General features: G+C 42.8%; 1 protein-coding gene across 6 annotated transcripts in view; it reads right to left on the reverse strand.

The window, feature by feature from the left end:
* Positions 1 to 21761, reverse strand: part of LOC107148300 (transducin-like enhancer protein 1) — a 61328-nt gene that overhangs the window by 19505 nt on the left and 20062 nt on the right. For 4 of the 6 annotated variants that reach the window (XM_015492957.2, XM_015492956.2, XM_015492955.2 and 1 more), the window contains exons 5-11: positions 13830 to 13946; positions 10322 to 10375; positions 9554 to 9706; positions 7899 to 8043; positions 7224 to 7325; positions 6709 to 6896; positions 5192 to 5268 (exon numbers count right to left, since the gene is read on the reverse strand). In XM_015492957.2, the coding sequence (XP_015348443.1) occupies positions 5192 to 5268; positions 6709 to 6896; positions 7224 to 7325; positions 7899 to 8043; positions 9554 to 9706; positions 10322 to 10375; positions 13830 to 13946 (836 nt within the window). The remainder of the gene's footprint in view (positions 1 to 5191; positions 5269 to 6708; positions 6897 to 7223; positions 7326 to 7898; positions 8044 to 9553; positions 9707 to 10321; positions 10376 to 13829; positions 13947 to 21761) is intronic. The other 2 variants (XM_015492959.2, XM_015492958.2) reach the window with 1 other exon arrangement.

Raw genomic sequence — 21761 nt, forward strand, 5'->3', positions numbered from 1 at the left:
GGCCTAGAGCTTGTGATCCTCCTGCCTCAGTCTCCCGAGTCACTAGGATTATTAGAAAATGACACCATATCTGATTTGTTTGATAAGTGGTTTCTAATAACAATAAACTAACAGGGATTTGATTAGGGTGAGGAGAGAGAACACAAAACTCACCCAGGTTCTTGTTGACAAAAGTGGTTATGAGAAAATATGGGGTCCTAACAAAGGATAAGACTGGGTAAAAAATAAATGAATTAAGTAAGGATCTAAGGCTGAAGCTTGGGCCTGAGTGTCAGAGAGAAGGGGACAATGCCTTAATAAAGAGCAGTTGGGAAACATTGGTGTGAGTATGAGGGATGGAAAACAACCAGGGTGGTTGGGAAGCTCTACTGAGATCTCAGGTCATTTCTACACCAGAAGCCAGTATGGAACAGGGTGAGGCTAAAGGGCCTTTGCATCAGCTGGTGCCTCCCTGCAGAGGTTCACTTCCTGCCCCTACTAGGTGCATGGAGCTCTGGACACAATTCTGCAGAGAGTTCCTCTTCAGTGGGATCAGCCCCTCTACCCACTACCTTACACTTCCATACAACAGTGCCCCTCTGCTATAATTCTTACATACACTACGGTTCTATATTAGTTTTTGAGATTATTTGATTAATGCCATCCCCCTGAATATGCCACTCCCAAATATGCCACTTTGACATGGTACTTTGAGCTGAAGGCAAGAGAGCAAAGGGAGATACAGGAAAGACCTTCTAACCTCCCCTTCTGCATAAAAATGGGTCCCTCCCAGGCATAGTGGTGGACATCTGTGCACCAGCTATTTCAGAGGCTGAGACAGAAGTATTGCAAGTACAAGGTCATCCTCAGCAACTTGGTAATACCCTGTCTCAAAAAATAAAAAGGTGGGACTGGGGTTGTGGCTCAGTGGTAGAGTGCCTGCCTAGTATGCATGAGACATAAGGTTCAATTCTCAGTACCACATACAAAAAAATAAAATAAAGGTCCATCAAAAACTAAAACAAACAAACAAAAAGGGCTAAGGATGTAGCTCAGTAGTAAAGCACCCCTGGGTTTAACTCCCAGTAGCAAAACAATTAAAAAATTAAAAAAACAGGTCCTAAAACTTCTCATGATACGTCTTTTTGTCCCTTATTGCCAGTCAGGGAATCGGCGCTGAAATGGACGTGTACAAACAAACCTATCAACATAACTCTCACCTTCCCTTAGTTTTTCCAGTTTCTGTCTCAGTTACTGTCCCCTAATTGACTACCTCCAGTCCAAACCCCTTTCTCTTGTCATTACTTCACAAATTCATCACTCCTTTATATAAAAGGTATCTGAGCTGCCTGCTTTGGTTCCCTCTTGACCTCTTTCTTTTCTTGTATGGATTCCCATATACATGTAAAATTTTAGTAAAATTTGTGTGCTTTTCCCCGTTAACCTGCCTTATGTGATTTTCATTCCTATACCCATTAGAAACTCTAAGAAGGCAGATGACAAATATTTCTTCCCCTAGACACCATTCCCAGACTGTGAGCTCCTACCAGAGTCCCTTCTGCCTGTGAGTAGGTCTAAATAAAATCTGTAGAAGCATGAATGGGAGGGAGGTGATGGTCTAGAATTCAGTGAGCAGATGATGCAGGAACTTGAAATCACATCCTGCAGGACAGGGCTGAAGCAATGGGCAAAATCAGCCAGAAGAGAAGCCTCATGGTGAAACAGAGGTCTCCAAATATCTGAACAAAGAAAGGAGGATGGAAGCTGGGTGCAGTGTGCATGCCTACAGCAACTCAGGCTGCAGGATTCAAAGTTCAAGGCCAGGCTCAAAACTGGAGGTGTGGCTAAGTGGTAGAACACTCCTAGGTTCAATTCCCTAAAAGCAGAGGACAGATTAGCAGTCCATATAAGGTCTGAGGGTTAGAAAGGCAAACACAGATGGGTCAATGTTCCAGGGAGACCCATTCTGCTCAAGGGTGAGAAGAGTTTTCACAGAGCCACAGAAAGTACACTGCTTTGGACAGCAGTGGATCCCTGTCCCTGGGCATGCACAGAGGCACGCGGGTCAGAGGCACGCTGTCACTTGGTAATGCCATCATAGCAGACTTGAACCACAGATGCATATTCATAATGACGAGACTTGAAGGTCCCTCCAGCCTCAACTGAACTGTCAGCTGTAACACTCTTGGGAGGCACTCGTCCATCTGCACATGAATCCTTCAAGCTCTCTCCCTGCATGGCATGCAGCCCCTGCCCTCGGCCTCCCAGACCCATTCTTTCCTTCACAGGCTTCAGCTTCACGAATGTGCCTGACCCCAAGGAAGGCGTCCCCATCTTAACTTTGGTCACTTCTTGACATGTTTGTCTATCACCTACTGTTCTGCCTCCACAGCACTAGTCATAAGTTTAACTACAGTATTTGCTGCTCTTTTAGTGACTACATCATCAAGCCCCAAAGCCAGAGGAGCATGCCCAGGGTATGCACCACGCCTGACCCTCAGGTCATAAACAGAGTCCAAGAACAGCCATCATGTCTTCCGGTTGCCCTACCCAAACATCTGATGAACTGGCATTTCCCAGAGAATTATTTACATAACCTTTAACACCTTGTTCATACACCCCACCCTGGGCATATTGGTTTGTCCCCATTTCTCGAAGTAGACCATACATTTGTCTGCAAACATTAGCCATGGCCTGTAATGGATGAGCACAGTCATGGAGGGCAAACATCTAGAGACCTTCACACAGCAACTTGCCAGGCATTTATGACTGTTGACAAAACTTGGATTTCGTGGCTTTCCCCCCTGTTTATTCTTATTATATGTTTCAAACCTATCAATCTTTGATATGCTGGGAAAATACCAGGCTGTCACTATAAATGGTTTGGGAAATACTGTGAGGCAATATTACTTTACTAGATGATTAAAAACAGCAAGTCCTCCCATACTAATTAATGGATTAATATTGGCAATAAGACTGTATAGCCCAGATCCTGGCAATGGGGAAATTCACTTAACCCTCTGTTATTAATTAATTCCGTCTTCCTCACATAGTATGGCTCACCTCAAATATCAAGAGAATCTTAAAAAATACATTGACTGTTTGAGAGACAACAGGAGGCACAGATACAGAGACCAAAGGTCATTTTGACCAAGACAAGAAAAGCACCTTTATATATGAGTCTCACCACTTTGCCACTGTGTCCCTGTTCATGTCTACAGGCACCCTGTAATCCTCGTTCACACAGCTTTGAGAAAGGTAAGGTGCACACAGCCAAGGACGAACCACTTGGCTCTAACTGGCATATCACTTTCTTTTGCATCAAATCTCCCTTCCCTCACCCCACACCTCTATAAGGAACAGAGTCCAAATTGAGCATACCCTGAATGCCAGCCTTCTAACCAGCACTGAAACTCAACAGTTCTGCTTTCCAGCCCCAACTGCCCTCATCACTTTCTTCTTCATTTTTTAAAAAATATTTTTAGTTGTAGATGAACACAATAACTTTATTTTGTTTATTTTTTAATGTGGTGATGCCTCACATATTCGAGGCAAGCACTCTGCCACTGAGCCACAACCCCAACCCCCTCATATCACTTTTAAGATAGGGTCTTGGCAGCTGGACAATCCCCCATACTCCCCTAACTCATGAAGCTGGCTTTCTCTAAGGCTTAGCCAATGTTGGCCTTTTTTGCCTACTAATCCCCTCCCAAAGACTCACCAGTTAACATTATCATGGCTTATTAAGATGGCATTACCAGTCTGCCCTTCATCCACTGACCAATCCATTTGGATACCAACAGCTACAATGTTGTAAATCATAGGGGAAAAGCACCCACAATTGCCCCCAAGGACCTCCCAGGCTGGAAGCAGTGAGCATTCCCAGGAAAACACACATCATGGCTGTTGATGGGTGTTGTCCCGGAAGACATGGACCACCTAAGTGAGCATTCAGCAACACTGCCCCCCTCCCACCCACCCTGCCCTGGCGGGACCTCCAGGCCATCTTAAATTCTCATCCTCTGTACTAATTTCTAGTGTAGACAAAGCCTTGTTTCCTCATGAATCAAATCTCAGTCAAATTGTCAGAACGACACAGTAAAAGCAGAACAAGGGGAATCTGCTTCCCTAAAACGCAGGTGAGAGGCCAAGAGATTTTATTTTTCCTCAGGTTGGTGGTTTCTTTGTATCAAGGCTCCAAACAAAATCACACAAGGCTGAATGGACAGTTGAGAATGGTGCCGCTGTGATGTGCAAGTGACACAATGAAGAAAGCAGCCACGTTGACACGGGGGTGACAAAGACCAAACTGTGGTCTGAGACTCGACCACAGTACCTCTTATATTTGGAAAGACAACATTTCACAAGGTCATCTGCCATTTCTATCATAAGAAAAGGCAGCATATTTGCTGAAATTATAGACTGATTCCCCCCTCCATTATTTCAACTCCATTTTGTCAGAAATTCTTTCAAATCAGGCCTTGAATAACTAAGATCATGGAAAGCAAGTGATTTTTTAAAAAGTGATCCAGAAAGAATAACCAAGTTTTTCCAAATTCTGAGTGCTTTTGTGCCACTTAACCTCTGTCTTGCTTCCCCATAAAGCCGCTTTGCTTTTTGTAAGTCCAAGTCTGAGAGTAAATCACTCCTCAGAACTGTAATTGGGGGAAAAAACACAAAAAGCAACTGTAACTGGGGTTTCACCTGGGATGTTGGCCTCCCACAGGACCTACCCTTCAAATATCTTAGTTCCAGCAAAATAAGGAAAAGGAGGCACTGAGCTGGGTACAGAGATAACACACTTCAAATCTCTGAGGTTAAGAGTTCGTAACAACTTACTACCCACTCACAGCGCCAGTGAAAATCCAGCAGCCACCTTCCAACCAAGCAGCAAAGCCGAGCAGCTTTCTGAAGACAGGTCAAGCAAGGAGGGCTAACCACCTCCAGCTCTATCCTCCCACCTTGCCCTCGTCTCCAACAGCTTCCCTCCAGAAATAACTAAGTGTATGAGCTCACCCACAGGGAGAAGACAGAGGCATGACACCTACAAGTTGCCTATTTATAGAAAGTGTTAACACTTCTTGGGCAAAGACACCAGAAGTCTCCTTGGAAACACCCAGGCCTGTACTCCCTTTGGAATCCCAGTCTGCTGACACTGTGGCTGGGGAACCGCCTGTGAAGCAAACCAAAACCGAGGCACAGAGATACTTACGGTTTTCCCCCAGGGATTCCCGCCAGGTTCGGAGGGATGGTAGGTACTCTCATGTGGGGAGGAGGATCAAAACCAACCTGCAAATAAAAATAAGGCATGGCAGACTCATTTATGCAAGGTAGGCACTTTCTCAGCACTGACTTTCCATTAGAAACTAGTGTATCCCCAGAGCAATATAAGTGGGAACAATATCAGGGCTAGCATTTTTTTTTTTTTTTTAAGAAAAAGTCTAATGTAATTAAGTAACATAATCACCTCTAGACACCACAAGACACACTTCCTTTTGGAAGGTGGAACAGGGGTGCGATCTACTTGTGCAATGAGAACCAGCTTCAGATGATAAATCCTTCCCATAGACTTGATCTTTCCCTAATCAGGTGCAGAGAGAGCAATGCTGATAACCTTCACACTGCTGATGCTTCAGGCCAGATAGTTCTTTTCCTTGTTGAAAGGTGTCCTGGCCATTGCAGGGAGGCCTTTATTTTCAAGTGGCAACAGCGTCTCCCCAGTTGTGATCATCAAAATGTCTCCAGGGGGCAAAACTCCTCAGTTGTGCACCACTTATCTAAGTTCATGCATGGATTCCCTATTTCTGTCTACCTTAACGGCAGCATCTAGTCCCTTTGCTGCCCATCTTTGAACTCTTGCCCTCCACTGCACATCGATTCCGACAAGCACAACAGAAGGAAAAAACAATGACTTTAACATCTCCCCCAATCATAGGGTGTTATGTTATTTTCAAGAGGGGAAAGGAGAGAGAGGTATGTGACGGCGGTATTTTAAAATAGCAACAGAGCTTCTGTTTGATACCTAATATTATACACCCTTTCCTGTTGCAATCAGTGACAACAGTCAATTTCACTCTTCAAATGCAGCTGTTTATCTTCTCAGTCAAAACGGGGCCATTTGCATAGTAGCAGAAGGTAGGGCAAGAAGAAACCAACAGCCCAGCCTCGCAGGTTCACGGTTTGTCTTTCTACTTGTTATACACAAATCACTTGTAAGATATGAGCCACGCTATTGGGTGTAAAGAATATATAGACATGGAAAGAGAATGCTATGACTTCTCAAATGTTTTTTTTTTTTTCCCTAAGGTTTAAATAGAGAGAGAAAGAGAGCGCGAAGAAAAGAAAAACTTAAGAAAATGAATGAAAAGGCTTCTGTGAGCCACTAGAGTCATTTCATCGCCTTTAAATAAAAAAATCTACTTTGGTGGGAGAAAACCAGATGTCCCCAGGACCACTGAAGGAGCTTCTAAACACTGCCTTTTTTCATGGACAAAAACAGTAAAACAAAAAGCGTTTGGGCCTCACTTAATGAACCAGCATGTTGATGAAGGCTGACAAGAGGAGGGCAAGGGTGCAGTGGGAACACTGGCGTCTTTGTGTTGGAGGTGTGTGGGGCCGGCTGCTCCTGCCCCCATAGCCTGGGGAGGCCTGTGTGCCCCCAGGGCTGACAGCACTCAGTGAAGCATGTGGCTTTTCCCACCCAAGCAAAGCCCACCAGCAGTGGCCTACCATTGGGGAGCGCCCGTAGGCCACCACGGCGGCCGCAGCGGCAGCGCTCATCTGGGGTGACATGCTGTGTAAACTGGCGTAAGCGGCGCTGGGGCTGGTCAGCTCGCCGTTCATGCCGGCGTGGGGGACCATCCCAAAGGGAGCAGGGTACGGGCCAGGCACTGCCAGGGGCGTCCTCAAACCGGCGGCTGAAAGGAAACACAAGCCGCATGTCACTCGACTGCCCACTCCAGTCAAGCCTGACCAGCAATTCCAGAGTCATCTGTTAGTGTCATTTGTCATGGGGAGGGAGGAAAAGAGGCTTCCCGGGCAGCAGGGAGATTACCTCTAATTTATACACTGGATCCAATCCTCCCCAGAGCTAATTTAATCTCCAGGACAGGAAGGACCCCAGAAGCAAAACCCACAGATTTTCTCATTGGTATATGTGGCAGTGCTGGGACACCAGGGGAATTAATCAGCATCATCGTACCCAATTCAGAGAGCAAACCAAGGCACAGACACTAAGTGTTTACCTGACTTAATCTCAAAAGAAGATTTTCTTGATAAAATCCAAGATTTCTCCTTCAGTCCGAATTTTCCATTCCCTGGTACCAATTCCAAATGAAAACCAAATCCTAGATTCACGTAAACCAAAGCATGGATTTAGGAGGAATATTCTGGTGCTTACTTTCCGTTGGACTCAGGTTGTTACTTTTTTCCTTGCCCAGAGAGGAAAGTTATGAGTTTACTCATGGGCTGGAGACTGAGTGGAACCCTCCTGATTTCTACGGATTCTTGGGGGGTGTGCTAACAGAAAACCAGCCAACCACAGTCAGCAAGAAGCACGCTCTAGCCTCAAACCTGGACGTTTCGGTCAATATTAGCGAAGTCAGACACACAATGATAGTTTGGTCAGAAGCTTATGTACAGAATAATTATCGGAAACTTGACTGAAGTCCCTAGGATTTGGATTATTTGGAAATAAAAGAAAAGCTGAATGTAAACAGTTGGAGACCAAACAGGGTGCAGCTGCTGAGACCCAAGGACAAACATCTGCTTCTTACCGTGCCTTTTTCAGAGACAGGAAGGAGGGTGGTGGCAAGGGCATTTCATATGCATGGGGAAATCACGTCACTAGATTAACAGACAATTTACTGAGCTGGGAGAGGGAGGAACACAACGCAGCATAATAAGAGGCGATGCTCTACCCGCTTGGTTGACGAGGGGCTCCATGGCTGGAGGCTTGCCCAGGCCTGGACGGAGTCCTGGAGTGGCGCTGGTGCCCGGCGTTGGCATGTCGCTCCGAGGAGTCGGCGTGCTGGATTTCAGAACGGGCGTGCTGGCTTTTTCATGCTGGTATCATTAAACAAATTAAATGAGTATTATTTTTAATCCAAGCCATATTACACAATTTATCACAACAGCAGCTGGGACACTGGGCACCTTCTAGCTACTCCCTCAGCCAATTTTCATAAATCCACACAATGTTGACAGCATTAACTTGTGAGCGAGAAATGTTGACCTTTCCTCTTCCTGCCAGAATTAAAACTCGAGCTAGAGACAGAGAACATGATCACACTTCTTCCTCCGCAGATTTTATTTTGAAAAGAATTTTCCATCGGGCTTGTGGACTCAGGCTCTTTGCCAAGTCAAAATGATGACCACCCAGAGAATAACTCCCAGTCCCTTGGAAATGTGGGCACCAGCCACAGAAACATCTAAGGGAAGCTCCTTTCTCTAATCCTGCCTTTGGGTAGCCGCAGAATTGAGACTAATGACGAAAGACAGCGAGACCATCAGTTACGTGAGAAGCAAACCAGCATTTCAGAGGCAAAAGCCCCAGAACAAGCTTTACTAAGAAGAATACCTTTGGGGGTAGGTTTTGCCACCCACCTACCTACATAACGCATGTGGACCCACCAGTACAGGCAGGGGAGACTTAACACCAGCCTGCTATCAGCACTACAGGAGGCAAAACAACAACAGGGTGGCAGGACAGTGTCTTCTGCCTCTCAACTTTTCAGGACCCCCATGGCAAAGATCATGGGCCAGCAAGGGACCCCAGCACTCTGTCTTGCACCTGGTAGGCTGTGTGGTGCAGCAAATTCATCAGCTTTCCTCCCCGTACGTAGGTGACATGGGGTAACAACTGGAGGACTGTGTAAGGATTAAATAGGGTGGTAAGGGACCCTTATGAATGAAGAGATGACAAGCTTTACAACATTTGTTGAAAGAATACACTACCACACAGATGGGCTTTGATGCACCCCAACACCACCAGTTTTTTCTAGGCCTCCTTGTGTACATCACTGTTCTAATGAGCTCTCTAATATCGGGCATGCTCCCAGCAAGCCCCAACATGATGGGACAGTGTCCCCCAGTAAGTGCACAGCTTAACAAAGTCAAGACTTCCTAAGATCTAAGAGGTCTGAACTATGTGCCAACTGGTAAATTTCACAGATTTGTGTCTCTAACCACGATTCATAAGAGACTACTACAGAAGAAAAAGTAAACACACTGACTCAGTAAAAACAAGAGAAGGAGTTTCGCTTTTTAATACTTGAAAATATAATGCTCAGCCGGGCTCAGGAGGCTGAGAAAGGAGGATCACAAGTTGGAGGTCAGCCTCAGCAACTTAGCATGACCCTAAGCAAGTGAGTGAGACCCTGTCTCAAAATAAAAAATGAAAAGAGCTGGGGATGTGGCTCAGTGTTTGAGAGCCCCTGAGTTCAATCCCTGGTACCAAAACAACAACAGATATAACCCTCAAACAGCAAAACCCTGACTTTCAAATTTTTTTAGTGTCCTCTGGTCCACAAAGAAAAATGCACTGCCAAATAGGCTACCAATTTTCTTTACATACCAAGCTCATTTCTTTGGATTTCAAAGAAGTAGAACTTCCCGAGGAGGCAGTGGAAGCTGGGCTACTAGAAGCATCTTTCTTCAGCAGGCGATTTTTGTCGATTCCATTTTCCCGAGGTGAATGGGCAGGACTTGCTCGTGGAGAAGAAGGGTCCTCAACAAGTAGAATCAAAAGTTTTCATGTTTTAGCTTATAGCAGACAAACTTTTCCACACTAATTCTCTAATTATAAGAGAATACTGGAAGTCCTTTTGATTGGAGTGGGGAGGGCATGACATGCCTAGTGATGTTATAATAAATGAATGAGAAGGTGTCTGCTGAACACCCATGAAAGTTATCATAAAGAAAATTATCAAATTCCTCCTTGTGTCCAAGTACTTTCCCTAGAAGTCACTGGAAAGAGGAGCCAGACACCCAACTTAGAAATCCAAAATAACCAGGGCAACAAATTTCTTTTCTTTTTTTTCTTTTCTGTTTTTTTTTTTTTTTAATGGTGCTGGGTATCAAACCCAGGGTCTTGCAAATGCTGGGCCAGTGCTAGAGCTATACCCTCAGCCCAGACTTTTTTTTTTTTTTTAATAAAGGGAATAATAATTTATGTCAGTTAAGACTATTATTGCTCCATCCACATACAACCATTAGGTTCTTAATGAATACAAATGCAAAAGACACTGTGGTTCTACTTCATACATTTGTTATTGGGCTTTTCTCACATTAGAACTATGCAAGTTATTCTGAAGATACACTTTTTGACAAAAACAATGATTACCTCATTGGACACATCCACAACTAAGTTGTCATCGCTTTTGTCACCATCGCTGTCCTGAAAAAAAGAAATTTTACTGTCTCATGAAGACTAAGAATGGATGTGAACATAGTTAAACTTCTTTCTATAGTTCTTGGTGGCACACAAGCTAGAAAACTACATGGAACATGCCTGTGGGCTCACTTCCAGATTGCCAACCCTTCCCATTAATACCACCTTCCCCTTCTCATCTGACCCGAAGCTATGCAAAGCTGCTCTCAGGAATTCTGCTGCAGTAGCAAACCAGCTCTCCAATCATGATTTGCTTACAGGAGAAGGCAAGTTGCAAAAATATGGTGCACTATAAAGGCATAATAAATGTTTTCAATAAATATCTAGATCTTTTCTGTGATCTAAAATCTTGCTTATAATCTGATATCTGCATACCCTTACATGCGCATTCTTCTTCCATTTGATTTTCAAATTAAGTACACAATTTCATGTCATTATCTTTATACGTCTCACCTTGAAGGCAGATGGCCAGCCAATCTGGCGCTCATAGACAATTCATATAACAGACACAAATTCACTTAACCCATTTTTCCATGGGGTTTCTAGTTACAGCAGAAAACAAAAAAGATCCAATCTCATGTCAAGAATAAACCTCTTCAGCAATCAGATTTTCGGAGAGATGGAAGGAATACAGATGGCAGTGTTTGGAGGGCATTGCCATTCTGCAGTAGGATTTTTATTGACTCTTCAATAGAACTGTAAAATCTGCTAATCATAAGAAATTCTGGGGTTGTACTGAGTTTGGAAGAGATTCAGAAAAGCTGCTCAGTTAATGATGTGATGACTCCTCCATCAAAGTTTGGGGCAGGCTGTAAAACTCTTGTGTTTTATTTTACTCAAAAACCCTTATATCCTTTAGTGCAGAGAAATACAATAAGCATGTGGAAATTAGGACCTCTTGATGGGTCCAAATTCTTAAAAAATAAGTAGAACCCAAATTTATGATCTAAACAATTCTTTTTCTGATGTCACTGTCATTAGGATTATACAAAGAATATTTGAGAAATGTTAATACATATAAGTGCAAACATTACCCACAATGGCCTTCTGTGAACCCACAGTCCAAGCTAGTCTTCGACTCTAAATTCAGATCTCAAATGTTGTTTCCCAACCATACCCAGAACTGCACGTGGGAGACCCTATTCACTTTCTTCAATAATGTGTTAGAAGATATACTTTAGTCATTGTTATGAAGGCACCATGCAATTCACCAGTAACAACATAAAATTACAACCAATGAGGAAGCCGGGGTAATACAAAATAACAGTCTATTCAAAAAAATGTTTTCATAAAGAAGAGAGAAAAACTAATAATAAAGAAAATTTGTTTTCTCGCAGGAAAGCCCACAGAGAGCCACAAATGTTCTATGGTGTTAAGTGTGTGGCAAAAGAATACAAAATAAAAGGGTTTCCCTTTTAGAAAAAAAAAAAATTATAAAAATAACTGTGCAGTATATAGGTTAAACTGGTTAAAAAGTAGCAAACAAATTCTTAAAATATTACTCTTTTTAACATTAAAGAAAAAATTTATTTTTCTAATTGACACATAATTATACATGTTTACATGGGATACATGCGTAGTAATTCAATACATGTATACACTGTGTAATGATCAAATTAGGATATTTTAGGACCTGTTGTCCTACCTCCCTCTATTCCTGAGCCTTCCTGCCCTCTCTAATGGAACTCTGAAATTAGTTTTTCAAAGGGAAATGCACACATGGGACATCAGCACTGGGCAGCAGATAAGGGGAGAAGGTATGTATTAAAAAGCTTGGGCTGGGGCAGGGAGAACCAATGACTCTGGTTCTTAGGATATTATTACACCATAGTACAAAAAGGACTGATTCGAGGAACTGTGGAAAAATACCAATCCTGTGTGGGACTAGATGTAGGAATTTTGATTAAGAGCACAAATTTTGGTTGAGTCAGACTGCCTCTAGGCTCTGCCACTAGCCAGGACCTCTGGCAAACCACTTTGAAGGTCCAGGCCACAGTTTCTTTATGTATGAAATGGAGATGACGGTAGCTAACTCATTGGGTTACAGTAAGAATCCAGTGAAATAACCCATATAAAAACACAGGGCAGCTGTTACTAGTTTGAACTGGCGCTCAAGAAATGTTACCTGTTGCTAGCTATTGGCATGAGCAAGCCTCAGAAGGTCGAGGCCAGTGTTTAAACTTCCACAGTCTGCCCAGTAGACACTTCTTCCACCAGGGATGACAAGAAGTGGCCCAATTCAGGATCCTACTCTCATATTGTTCCTGAGAACTCACTGGTGGAGACATGCAGGGCAAGTCCAAGCTAAATCATGGCAATAATGTTTATGATTCCAGGGCCAGAGCCAATGGCCACTTGGCCTGACTTGCTCTCCTCTGAATGTGACTTCTATGGATCTATGTTGAATTCTCGTCCGTCAACCAGGTGAGCGATCTCATCTGCAGGGTGTGAACTAGATCCTCTGATGTTTCATCTGTTTTTACCACGGACTAAGATCACCCACTGCAGAAGACCATAAACTCTACCTTAAACCTAACATAAGCCTGGATATTTTGGCTGAAGAGCATCTTGAAAAATATTCTGTGCTGCCATTTTTTTTTTTCTTTTTTTGGTACCAGGGATTGAACTCAGGGGCTAACCACTGAGGTACAACCCCAGCCTTTTTTAATTTTTTATTATTTTGAGACAGGTTCTAATTAAATTGCTGAGGCTGGCTTTGAACTTGCAATCCTCCTACCTCAGACTCCTGACCCCCTGCAGTTACAGGTGTGCACCACTTCCCCTGGCTTCAAATTTTTTACTCTATTTGTGCATAAGTGGCTACCAAATTTGCAAGGTCCAAGACAAAATGAAAATGCAAAGCCCTCATTCAAAAACTGAGATTTCAATGATGGTAGGATGAGACCTTTCTAGAAGCAGGGCCCAGTGCAGCCATATGGTCCACAAAGCCACACCTAAATTTTCAAAGTCCCTCTGGCAGATCACTTCTTGAACTTCTGGCTAAGATTAAGTGAAGAATAACTAAGACAGTTTAAAATGTAAAATTAAGTCCAAAAGAAGCATAATTTGCAGCCCTAAAGGAAAAGAATATTCTACAATATAAGAGTTTACCTCTTTTTAATGTTTTCTTTTGTGTGTATGCAGGCGACAGAACCCAGGGCCTGGCACACTCAAGGTAAGCCTTAACACCACTGAGCTATATACATTCCCAGCCTTTTTTTCTTTGTCTTTTAATTTGAGACAGGGTTTCATTAAGTTGCCCAGGCTGATCACAAACTTTTGATCCTTCAGTCTCCCAGGAGGCTCAGATATAGGTATGTACTACCATGCCCAGCTCTGAACTTACCCTTACCTTAAGGGATGTGGAATTATAATGGAAATTCTAGATTACACTTAGACATTCACGTAGAAAGTAGGTAGTAAGCAAACAAATAGTATTCAAAGTCCTTTATTTACTTACATAGTGGCTAGAATCCTTATCATCCACCTTCCGTTTTTTGATGTCGTTGGAAAATTCAGGCCCATTTCTGCGTTTATCTGTACCTCTTAGACTGTCTGGGACCAAAAGGGAATTACTCTACAAGACAAAAAAAAAAATGTGTATATATATATCTTTCTCTCAAAGGCTTCTTTGCTGGTCTCTTTATACACATGAAAACCCTACCTGGAAGTGGGAACTGTTTTAGAAAGGTGATACCTATACAACCTTTTATTCCATTTAAGTCATCTGTCTGAAGACTTTGACGGCAAACATTTAAAGAGCTTTCCCCACTTAAAAGGACCCTGCCTTTGGTATCAAACCTTACAAATCCTGGTGAATCCTTCAGGCTCTGCTCACTCTAAATGTGCTCCTGTTCTATCTGGTGTTGGAGAAATTGGGAGCTTGCTGTTTGTGAGTGGATGTGTGTTTACTCTGTCAAGAATATGAAGGACTGATAAGCAAATCTTGAGATTGCTACACTAGGCATATTCTATAACTCTTAAGAGTCACTGTGTACCACTCTAAACAGACACAAAAGAAACAGGTGGGATTAACAGCATGGTTTCCTAAAAGGCAAATCACATTTTCCATGGCAACGATAAAGGAACTTTTGAATTCTTTTAATTTATTGTTGAAAATAAGATTTGGTGTTGCTCGCCAGAAGCACTGAAACTTAAGTCCCACAGGGGAAGAAATCTCAGCCTGTGACGCTTCAATAGCAAGACCAGCTCCCACACACAAAGCAGGAACAAGGACTAATCTCTTCCACCAGCCACACAGGATACTTTCATTGGCATATGCTGAGTGGGAACTGTTGACCCAAAGAAAACAGGCATTTGAGATATTTTGGGGTCACATGACATGATCTGACATCCCTTCAATTCCCATCTCCCCTCGGGCTAAGGCATGAGAACATGTTACAATGAGTTCTTTTAAGTGCAGGATTAGCATATGCAAGGAGGCAATTTGTTCAGTGATGTGTTACTGCCCTGAACAGTGAGCTGTGCAAAAACCTCCCTTCACAAAGCCCAGATAACCCCAATTTCTGAAAGATGTTTGAGAACTAAAAGCAGGTGTCCAGGCCAACAGACAATTATGCTACCTTCCTGTGTCACAATTTAAAATAAAAAAGGGCAGGGGAAATCTTTAGGTTAGACCACATCGGAGGTGACAATATATACCAGCAGCAAAAAATCTTATGGTCCATTTTTTAAGGCCATGAGTTTTTGATCCCCACCAGACAGAGGTAATCAATCAGCCAGGTGGCTGGCTCTCAAATCTCCCCTGGGAAAAACCTGGACCCCACCATGGGAGTGCTCCCAGCTCAACCTCACACAGGAGGAAATCAAAACGGAGGACCAGAAGGCAACACGAAGCCTCGTGGCCCACTTCAGGGGCTGATTCTAAAGTGAGCTGAGCTCTTTTATTCCTGACTGTTGAAGCTACACAAATGCCAGGAGGCTCAGATAAAAGGAGGTAGAGGGAACTAGGCAATTCAATATGGAGAAGCTCAAAGTAATGGCTTTACCACAGGGGCTGGGGCTGAAAGGTGAGATGGCTGCATCCCTGAACTAATTACATTCATAAATGTCTGCTAAAAACTAACCTCTTCAACCCAGTCCCTCAGCCTGACAAAGGATGCGATAGAATTAACACAACTCCAGGAAGTGCTTAAATACACCTGCCTCTGTTCTAAATCATTTCAGCCCCAAAGTCTCCTCCGGCTCTGCAAATGCAGCAAGGGAAAGGCACATATCTCACTCTACTTCCCATCTGCACAGGTACCCAGCGAAACATGTCAAAGAATCCAGGTCCGCTGCAATTTCAAAGTCTCTTTTCACGAGGCTATCTTTACAGCCCTCCTGTGTGATTAGCACCAGGCATCCAAACCACTCACCATTCCAAAATGGTTTCTTAACGTCTTATTTTAAAAATCATGTTAGTGGAATTGGGAACGTCAAAAGTAAAGTGTACCTCTGTTAGGAGCTACACAGTGTTAGAAACATCTCTACAGCTGGCCCTTTAAGGCTCTCAGGCCTCTGCTTCTACAAGTTAGAAGTCATTACTGTAACTTCCGCACGAGCAGCTTAAATGAAGTCTATAATCTGAATGGGTTTTGAAAAGCTCTGAAGTTCCTTTAAATTTGGACTGGGCTGGTAATTAGCATCCCTGCTTTATCTGAAAATTGGCCCCATTCAACAGGCAGACTTCAACAAGTTGCGAAACAAGATGTCTCTTCATACCTTTGATTCTGTAAGACCCACTCAAAACAGGGCAGCAAAGGGGTGGGGGCTGAAAAGTCATGGGGGTGAGATCCAGGGCATCCCGGGCTCCCACTGCTGTGCAGCACCACCCCACCAAAAACACACCACGTCCTTGAACCTTTGTTTCCTGCAACCCAGTTCTGTGGGTGACTGGCCGACTTTCCAGTCCTGACACTGCTCTGGTGGTTGTTCTAGATATAAGCAAACAGTTCCAGCCTAATGAGCTGCACTGGCAGCCAACAGCAACCGTCTGGTTTCTTAACTACTGTCTAGGGGATCCTTATCTTTGTGGTTCCCTCATTTGTTCTCCAGAAACCCAAAGTGACTTTGTGGGTATTGCTACATGTCTCAAGATACCCAAAATATTTTTCCTTCATGCACCATCTGCTACTTCTTCCTTGGCTGAAGGGTGGAACACAGCCATTTTGCCAGTCACGATAAACCACTCGTATGAATCTCAAGTATTAAGAGACGATACCTGATATCGACTGAAAATCCTTTAGCTTCTTCAAAATTTAGGATTCTGTGTTGATAGGGTAACTATTGTACATACTGAACAAACATTTAAGAGGAGACCGAATTGCAAAAGAATGAAACTGAGGTTGTTTTGCTTTAAGTAACTTAAAAAGTCACATACATTCCAGACAATTAGACTCAAACCAGGAAAGAGACCAAAACAACCTTCAAGAGATACTTTTCATCCCCCTCATTTTATCTGGAGCACTATGATGTCCAAGCCAGGGTGATTTGCCTAGAGCAGCTCTTCCTACCACCTACAGAGTCCAATTATGTCGAAGTGCCACCCCTCCCAGCCTGGAGATTTCTCAGCTCAGATTCTGTACCCAGAACACTTATACCCAAGTAAAAATCACTTAAAACCCACACTGGCTCTTTAAACTGCCGTGTTTAACATTTTGACAATGTCTCACGCCTGCTTCTCTGATACTCCTCCTAACCAACAGTCAACAATCTGGTTCTATGCCTATCACTTCAAAAATACAACATGTAACTATAAAAACTGGACATTTTACAGCCTACTTTAAAATGAACTGATCAGCCTGGTCAACACAGTGAGAATCTGCCACTAACTAGCAGTAATAATTTTTCAAAATAAAAATAAAATAAAATTAACTGAGAATAGTTCAAAATTCCTCATAAATCCTGCTGCTCATAACCTAAGCTATATCCTATCAAGGACCCCAGTAGAACCACAGCAGTCCACCTATACTCAGCATCAGTCCCTCAGGCTGTCAATCCCCACAGGTAACAGTTTTACAGACCTATTTGCCACTGCAGATGTCTCCTCCCAGAGTCCTTTTTTTTTTTTTTTTTTAAAGATTTCAATCTACCAAATAGCATTCATCAAGTGGAATTCATTTTTCAAATATTTATCTGCCAAATAAATATTTAATTATGAATAAGACTTTTTTGATCAACATGAGAACCACTGTTATCACACTGATTGACAGACTCTCGTCCCAGCCAAGAAACTCAGTGTTTTATTTCACCTTGCAGCTGGTGAAATTTACATATCTGCCAGGACTTTCCAAACACTGTAAATACTGGGCAGACTTCTATCACAAATGTCCCAAGCACTAGGATTTCCAGACTGTATATAAGTTTCTCTTTAAGATTTTGTTAAGAAATAAACAAAATCATCTTATTTACCTGTGTTTTTATAGGAACTCAAAATAGGGAGTTATATAGCCTAGGGGAGATATTACAAACCTGAGCAAATCAAGATCCGAAAACACAGTGTTTTCAAAACAAACTTAAATTCTAAAACCATAATGATGTTCTACACCTTATGGTTGCACACGCTTAAGGATGTAGAGCCAAGTAAAATGGTACAGGGACAGGCAAATCTGATAAGCCTCAAAAAGGAAAGAAAAGATCCTCCCAGAATGCTCAGTGCTAGCAAAAGAAAGAAGCCTGGCTGCATTTACACATAGAAACTACAACTGAGATGATCAGATGCAGGTTAAGGGACAGGAAAGGCATGCTCCACAGCAAGAAAGGACCTCTCCCCCTCTTAAGAAAACCTAGAATTCTTTTGAGAACATCAAATCTTAGAGAACACCTTCAGGGGCAACAGGTAAATTGTTTGGTATTATAATTAGATGCTTCTTAAGGGTCCACATCCACCCAACAGAGCAGAATGGCTATGTGAGGCAGAGAGCTTGTCAGAAGAAAAAGATTTTCCCTTAACAGGACCTGCATGCTCTCTCTTGAGACAAACCAGAGCACAATTTCCTAACTGTGGGAACCCAACCTCCCCCTGCAGTGGTGGAATAGGTGCAAGTTAACTAGACAGTTGGCCAAGTGTTTGAACCCAGTGGGCAGAAGCGGCCAATACAGCCTATTAGATAAAACAAAAACCAAAGATCCCAATACAATTATAAAATCACACCTCCATTTAAGAACTTACAATGCAAGTAGAAGAGTCTACTGAACTTCAGAGAGTAACCAGAAGAATAAAAAGAAAACATCAAGATTTGGACTTTGTATTACCCTCATGTTGACCATTTTAGAAAGGGATGTTCACATTTTATGCTCTGAACACTCAAGATAAATATAGCAAAACCCTCAGTGCTTCAATAAGGATAAAGCCCAGTCTTTTATGGTCTTGTTCCAGGAATTTTGCTTTCTTTAGCAATCTAACAGTAATGGCTGTTCTTGTCTATTGAAACAAATCTGGAAAATAACTCCAGAAACTATGAAAGAAAGGTTTAATGAAATGTTACACTGTCAATGCTGTAATGCTACCAAACACTAGTGACAGCAGCCTTCATGTATCTCGAGGACTCAGAGCAACTCTTCTGCCAACAAGTTTTAAACCTTGAAACCACCAGAAGCAAATCTGAAAGGAAAACCCACTCATGGATACAGCAGAGCTAGATGGGTTTCCCTAATGTGAAAATAATGCACATTATTCAAATGGTTTTCTTTAGCTGCCACAGATTCCCCTTGGGAACTTTCTCTTCCCCGCAGGAAAAGTGTTTGTGTCAGAGGTACAGATTGGAAACTCGTGACACTTCATTTATCCTCAGTTACACTAAGACAGTGGGAACCTAATTTGCTAGCATACTCTACACTGACAATTAACTTCTCTGTGAACATTAAAACAATTAGGTAACTGTGCACCCCAACACATCTGTGTGCCTGCTCCATCTACACCTGGTACCAATTAAGCCATCACCCTGCGCTGTACTTTTTTGCTGCCGTCCAACTGGTCACTCATGTATTCTTCCCTGACATTTCGACAAATGTACTTTTAACCCATAAAACTAATGGGATCCTCAGTTGTCAACAACATGTAGAAAGTAGAGAATGTGTCCACGTGGCAAGCACATCACAGCTCAGAACACTGGACTGTAGCAGGTCTGAAGGTTGTGTATTTGTGCTTCCTAGCTCACGTGCAAAATATAGGAAAGAACAGAGTTGCTGAACCTCCACCTAGGAACTCACACTGTCAAATGCAGATGGCTGACTCAGGAGGACTCAGGGAAAGTGGATGTTCTGCTAAGATGAAGTAAAGAGCCAGTGTATACTGGAGGTGGTCGGCACCTAAAGTCAAATAATGCCTTCCCTGTCAATCTCATACCCCTTGTGTCCTTTTATCTCCTCCAGGTAAAGCAAAACAAAAGAAATATAAAGGCTGCAGGAGACAATAAATATAATTACTTAAAAACAGTTTCTCAGCTAGGCATGCTGGGCTGCAAGCAGAGTGTGGTGGCACACCCCTATAATACCAGCAACTTGGGAGGCTGAGGCAGAAGGACAGGAAGTTCAAAGTCAGGCTCGAGTACTAAGTGAGGCCCTAAGCAACTCAGCAAGATCCATTCTCAAAACAAAAAATAAAAAGGCAAAGGATACAGCTCAGTGGTTAAGCAATCCCTGCCACTATAAAACAAAACAAAAAACTGAAGTGTAAAAATGACTTAGGAAGAAAGAAAAATGTTCTCTACCTGCTTTTTTTTTTTTTTTTTAGCATGAAGATCCCTTTTTTCACTGCAATTGCTGTGAGTTAAACCTGGTTTTAATTACACCCAGACCCCAGCATACATCTGGTAAGTGGCTGCACTTACATGAAACACACCTCTACCTGGTACAGGTGCACACAACCCCCAACAACCAAGACCTTTTCTTTCTTCAGGAATTCATCCTACTCTCAGCAGTGATGTCAGTTTTCCCAAAGAGGATCTGTATTTTAAGCACAGTTTAAAATCCCACAAGAGAAACCTGCAGAGGCAACAGCTTAAGAACACTTAAGTGTTCTCTTCTGTGTCTAAAAATTGACATTTTAGGTGACTCATCTAAATATTAGCCTTTATTTCCAGGCCATAGTTTGACACGCGAGGTCAAAATTAACCCATAAATGTTTGGGCAAAACAGTTCATGCACTGGGCATGGTGGGGCATGCCTATAATCCCAGTGGTTGGGGAGGCTGAGGCAGGAGGATGGTAAGTTCAAAGCCAACCTTTGCAAAAAGTGAGGTGCTAAGCAACTCAGTGAGACTCTTTGTCTCTAACTAAAATGCAAAATAGGACTGGGGATGTGGCTCAGTGGTCAAGAGGCCCTGAGTTCAATCCCCGGTAGCTTCCCCCAGCCCCCCCCCCCCAAAAAACCGGACAAAAATAGTTCTTGCTAGTCCCTGTAAGTTAGGTGAAAGTGATGAGTTAATAAGAGCTGGGCTATTTCAAGATGCTGACACAAAGAACCATCAGTAAGTGCCCCAAGACATAGATTCTCACTTTCACAGAGTTCCTGATAAAATCTGCATTTTTTTGGAGGTGGGGGGCATGGCACTGAGTCCTTTTAAATTTATTTTGACATGGGGTCTTGCTAACTTTCCCAGGTAGATCTAGCAAATTACTGCACCCCGATACAATTTGTGTGTTTTTGGTACTAGGGATTGAACGCAAAGACACTTTATCATTGATCCTCATCCCCCTGTCCTTTTTATTTTTTGAGACAGGATCTCCTTAAGTTACCTACAGCCTAAGTTGCTGACCCTAGCTCTGAACTTGCGATCCTCCTGCCTTAGCCTCCCCTTAGCCACTGGGATTACAAGGAAGGAACCACAAATAATTGCATTAACTGCAAGTGATAAAGCACTTATCGCCTTGCTGCTACTCTGCAAATGGGTGAGGACCACTCCTGAAGCACCCGCCTGCTCTGCTGGGCAACCACTACTGTACTCACCAGTTACAGAGGGGAGCCTTGCCTAAGAGCCAGAAACTCCCAGGGATCTGCCTTCACCAAAATTCATCTTCTTTTTACCACCCTTAAATGCTGTTGTGGCTCAAAAATTTTCAGGAAAAAAGACCCATACTAATTTCTAAAAAAAAAAAAAAAGGTCTTAATTTCCTTCTGATCCTCTATAACATTTAATGTCATTCTAAGAAAAAGTAAAAACTTTGGGTGGTTCTGAATTTGGAGCTAATCCCAGCTCTGTCAATTAGCTAGTCAAGAAAAGCTGGAAAAGGGGGGGAAAAAAAGTGACCATTTTGGTTGCCATGACTACCTTTAAGTTCCAAACATGAACCCCTGAAGCTTTTCAAGGTCAGTTATGGAGTGACAGCACAGTCCCTAGGACATGATCTAAATCTCAACCTCTATTATCATGTAACCATGTGACTAGAAG

The sequence above is a fragment of the Marmota marmota genome, unplaced genomic scaffold (genome assembly GCF_001458135.2).
Source record: "Marmota marmota marmota unplaced genomic scaffold, marMar, whole genome shotgun sequence".
Classification (NCBI taxonomy): domain Eukaryota; kingdom Metazoa; phylum Chordata; class Mammalia; order Rodentia; family Sciuridae; genus Marmota; species Marmota marmota.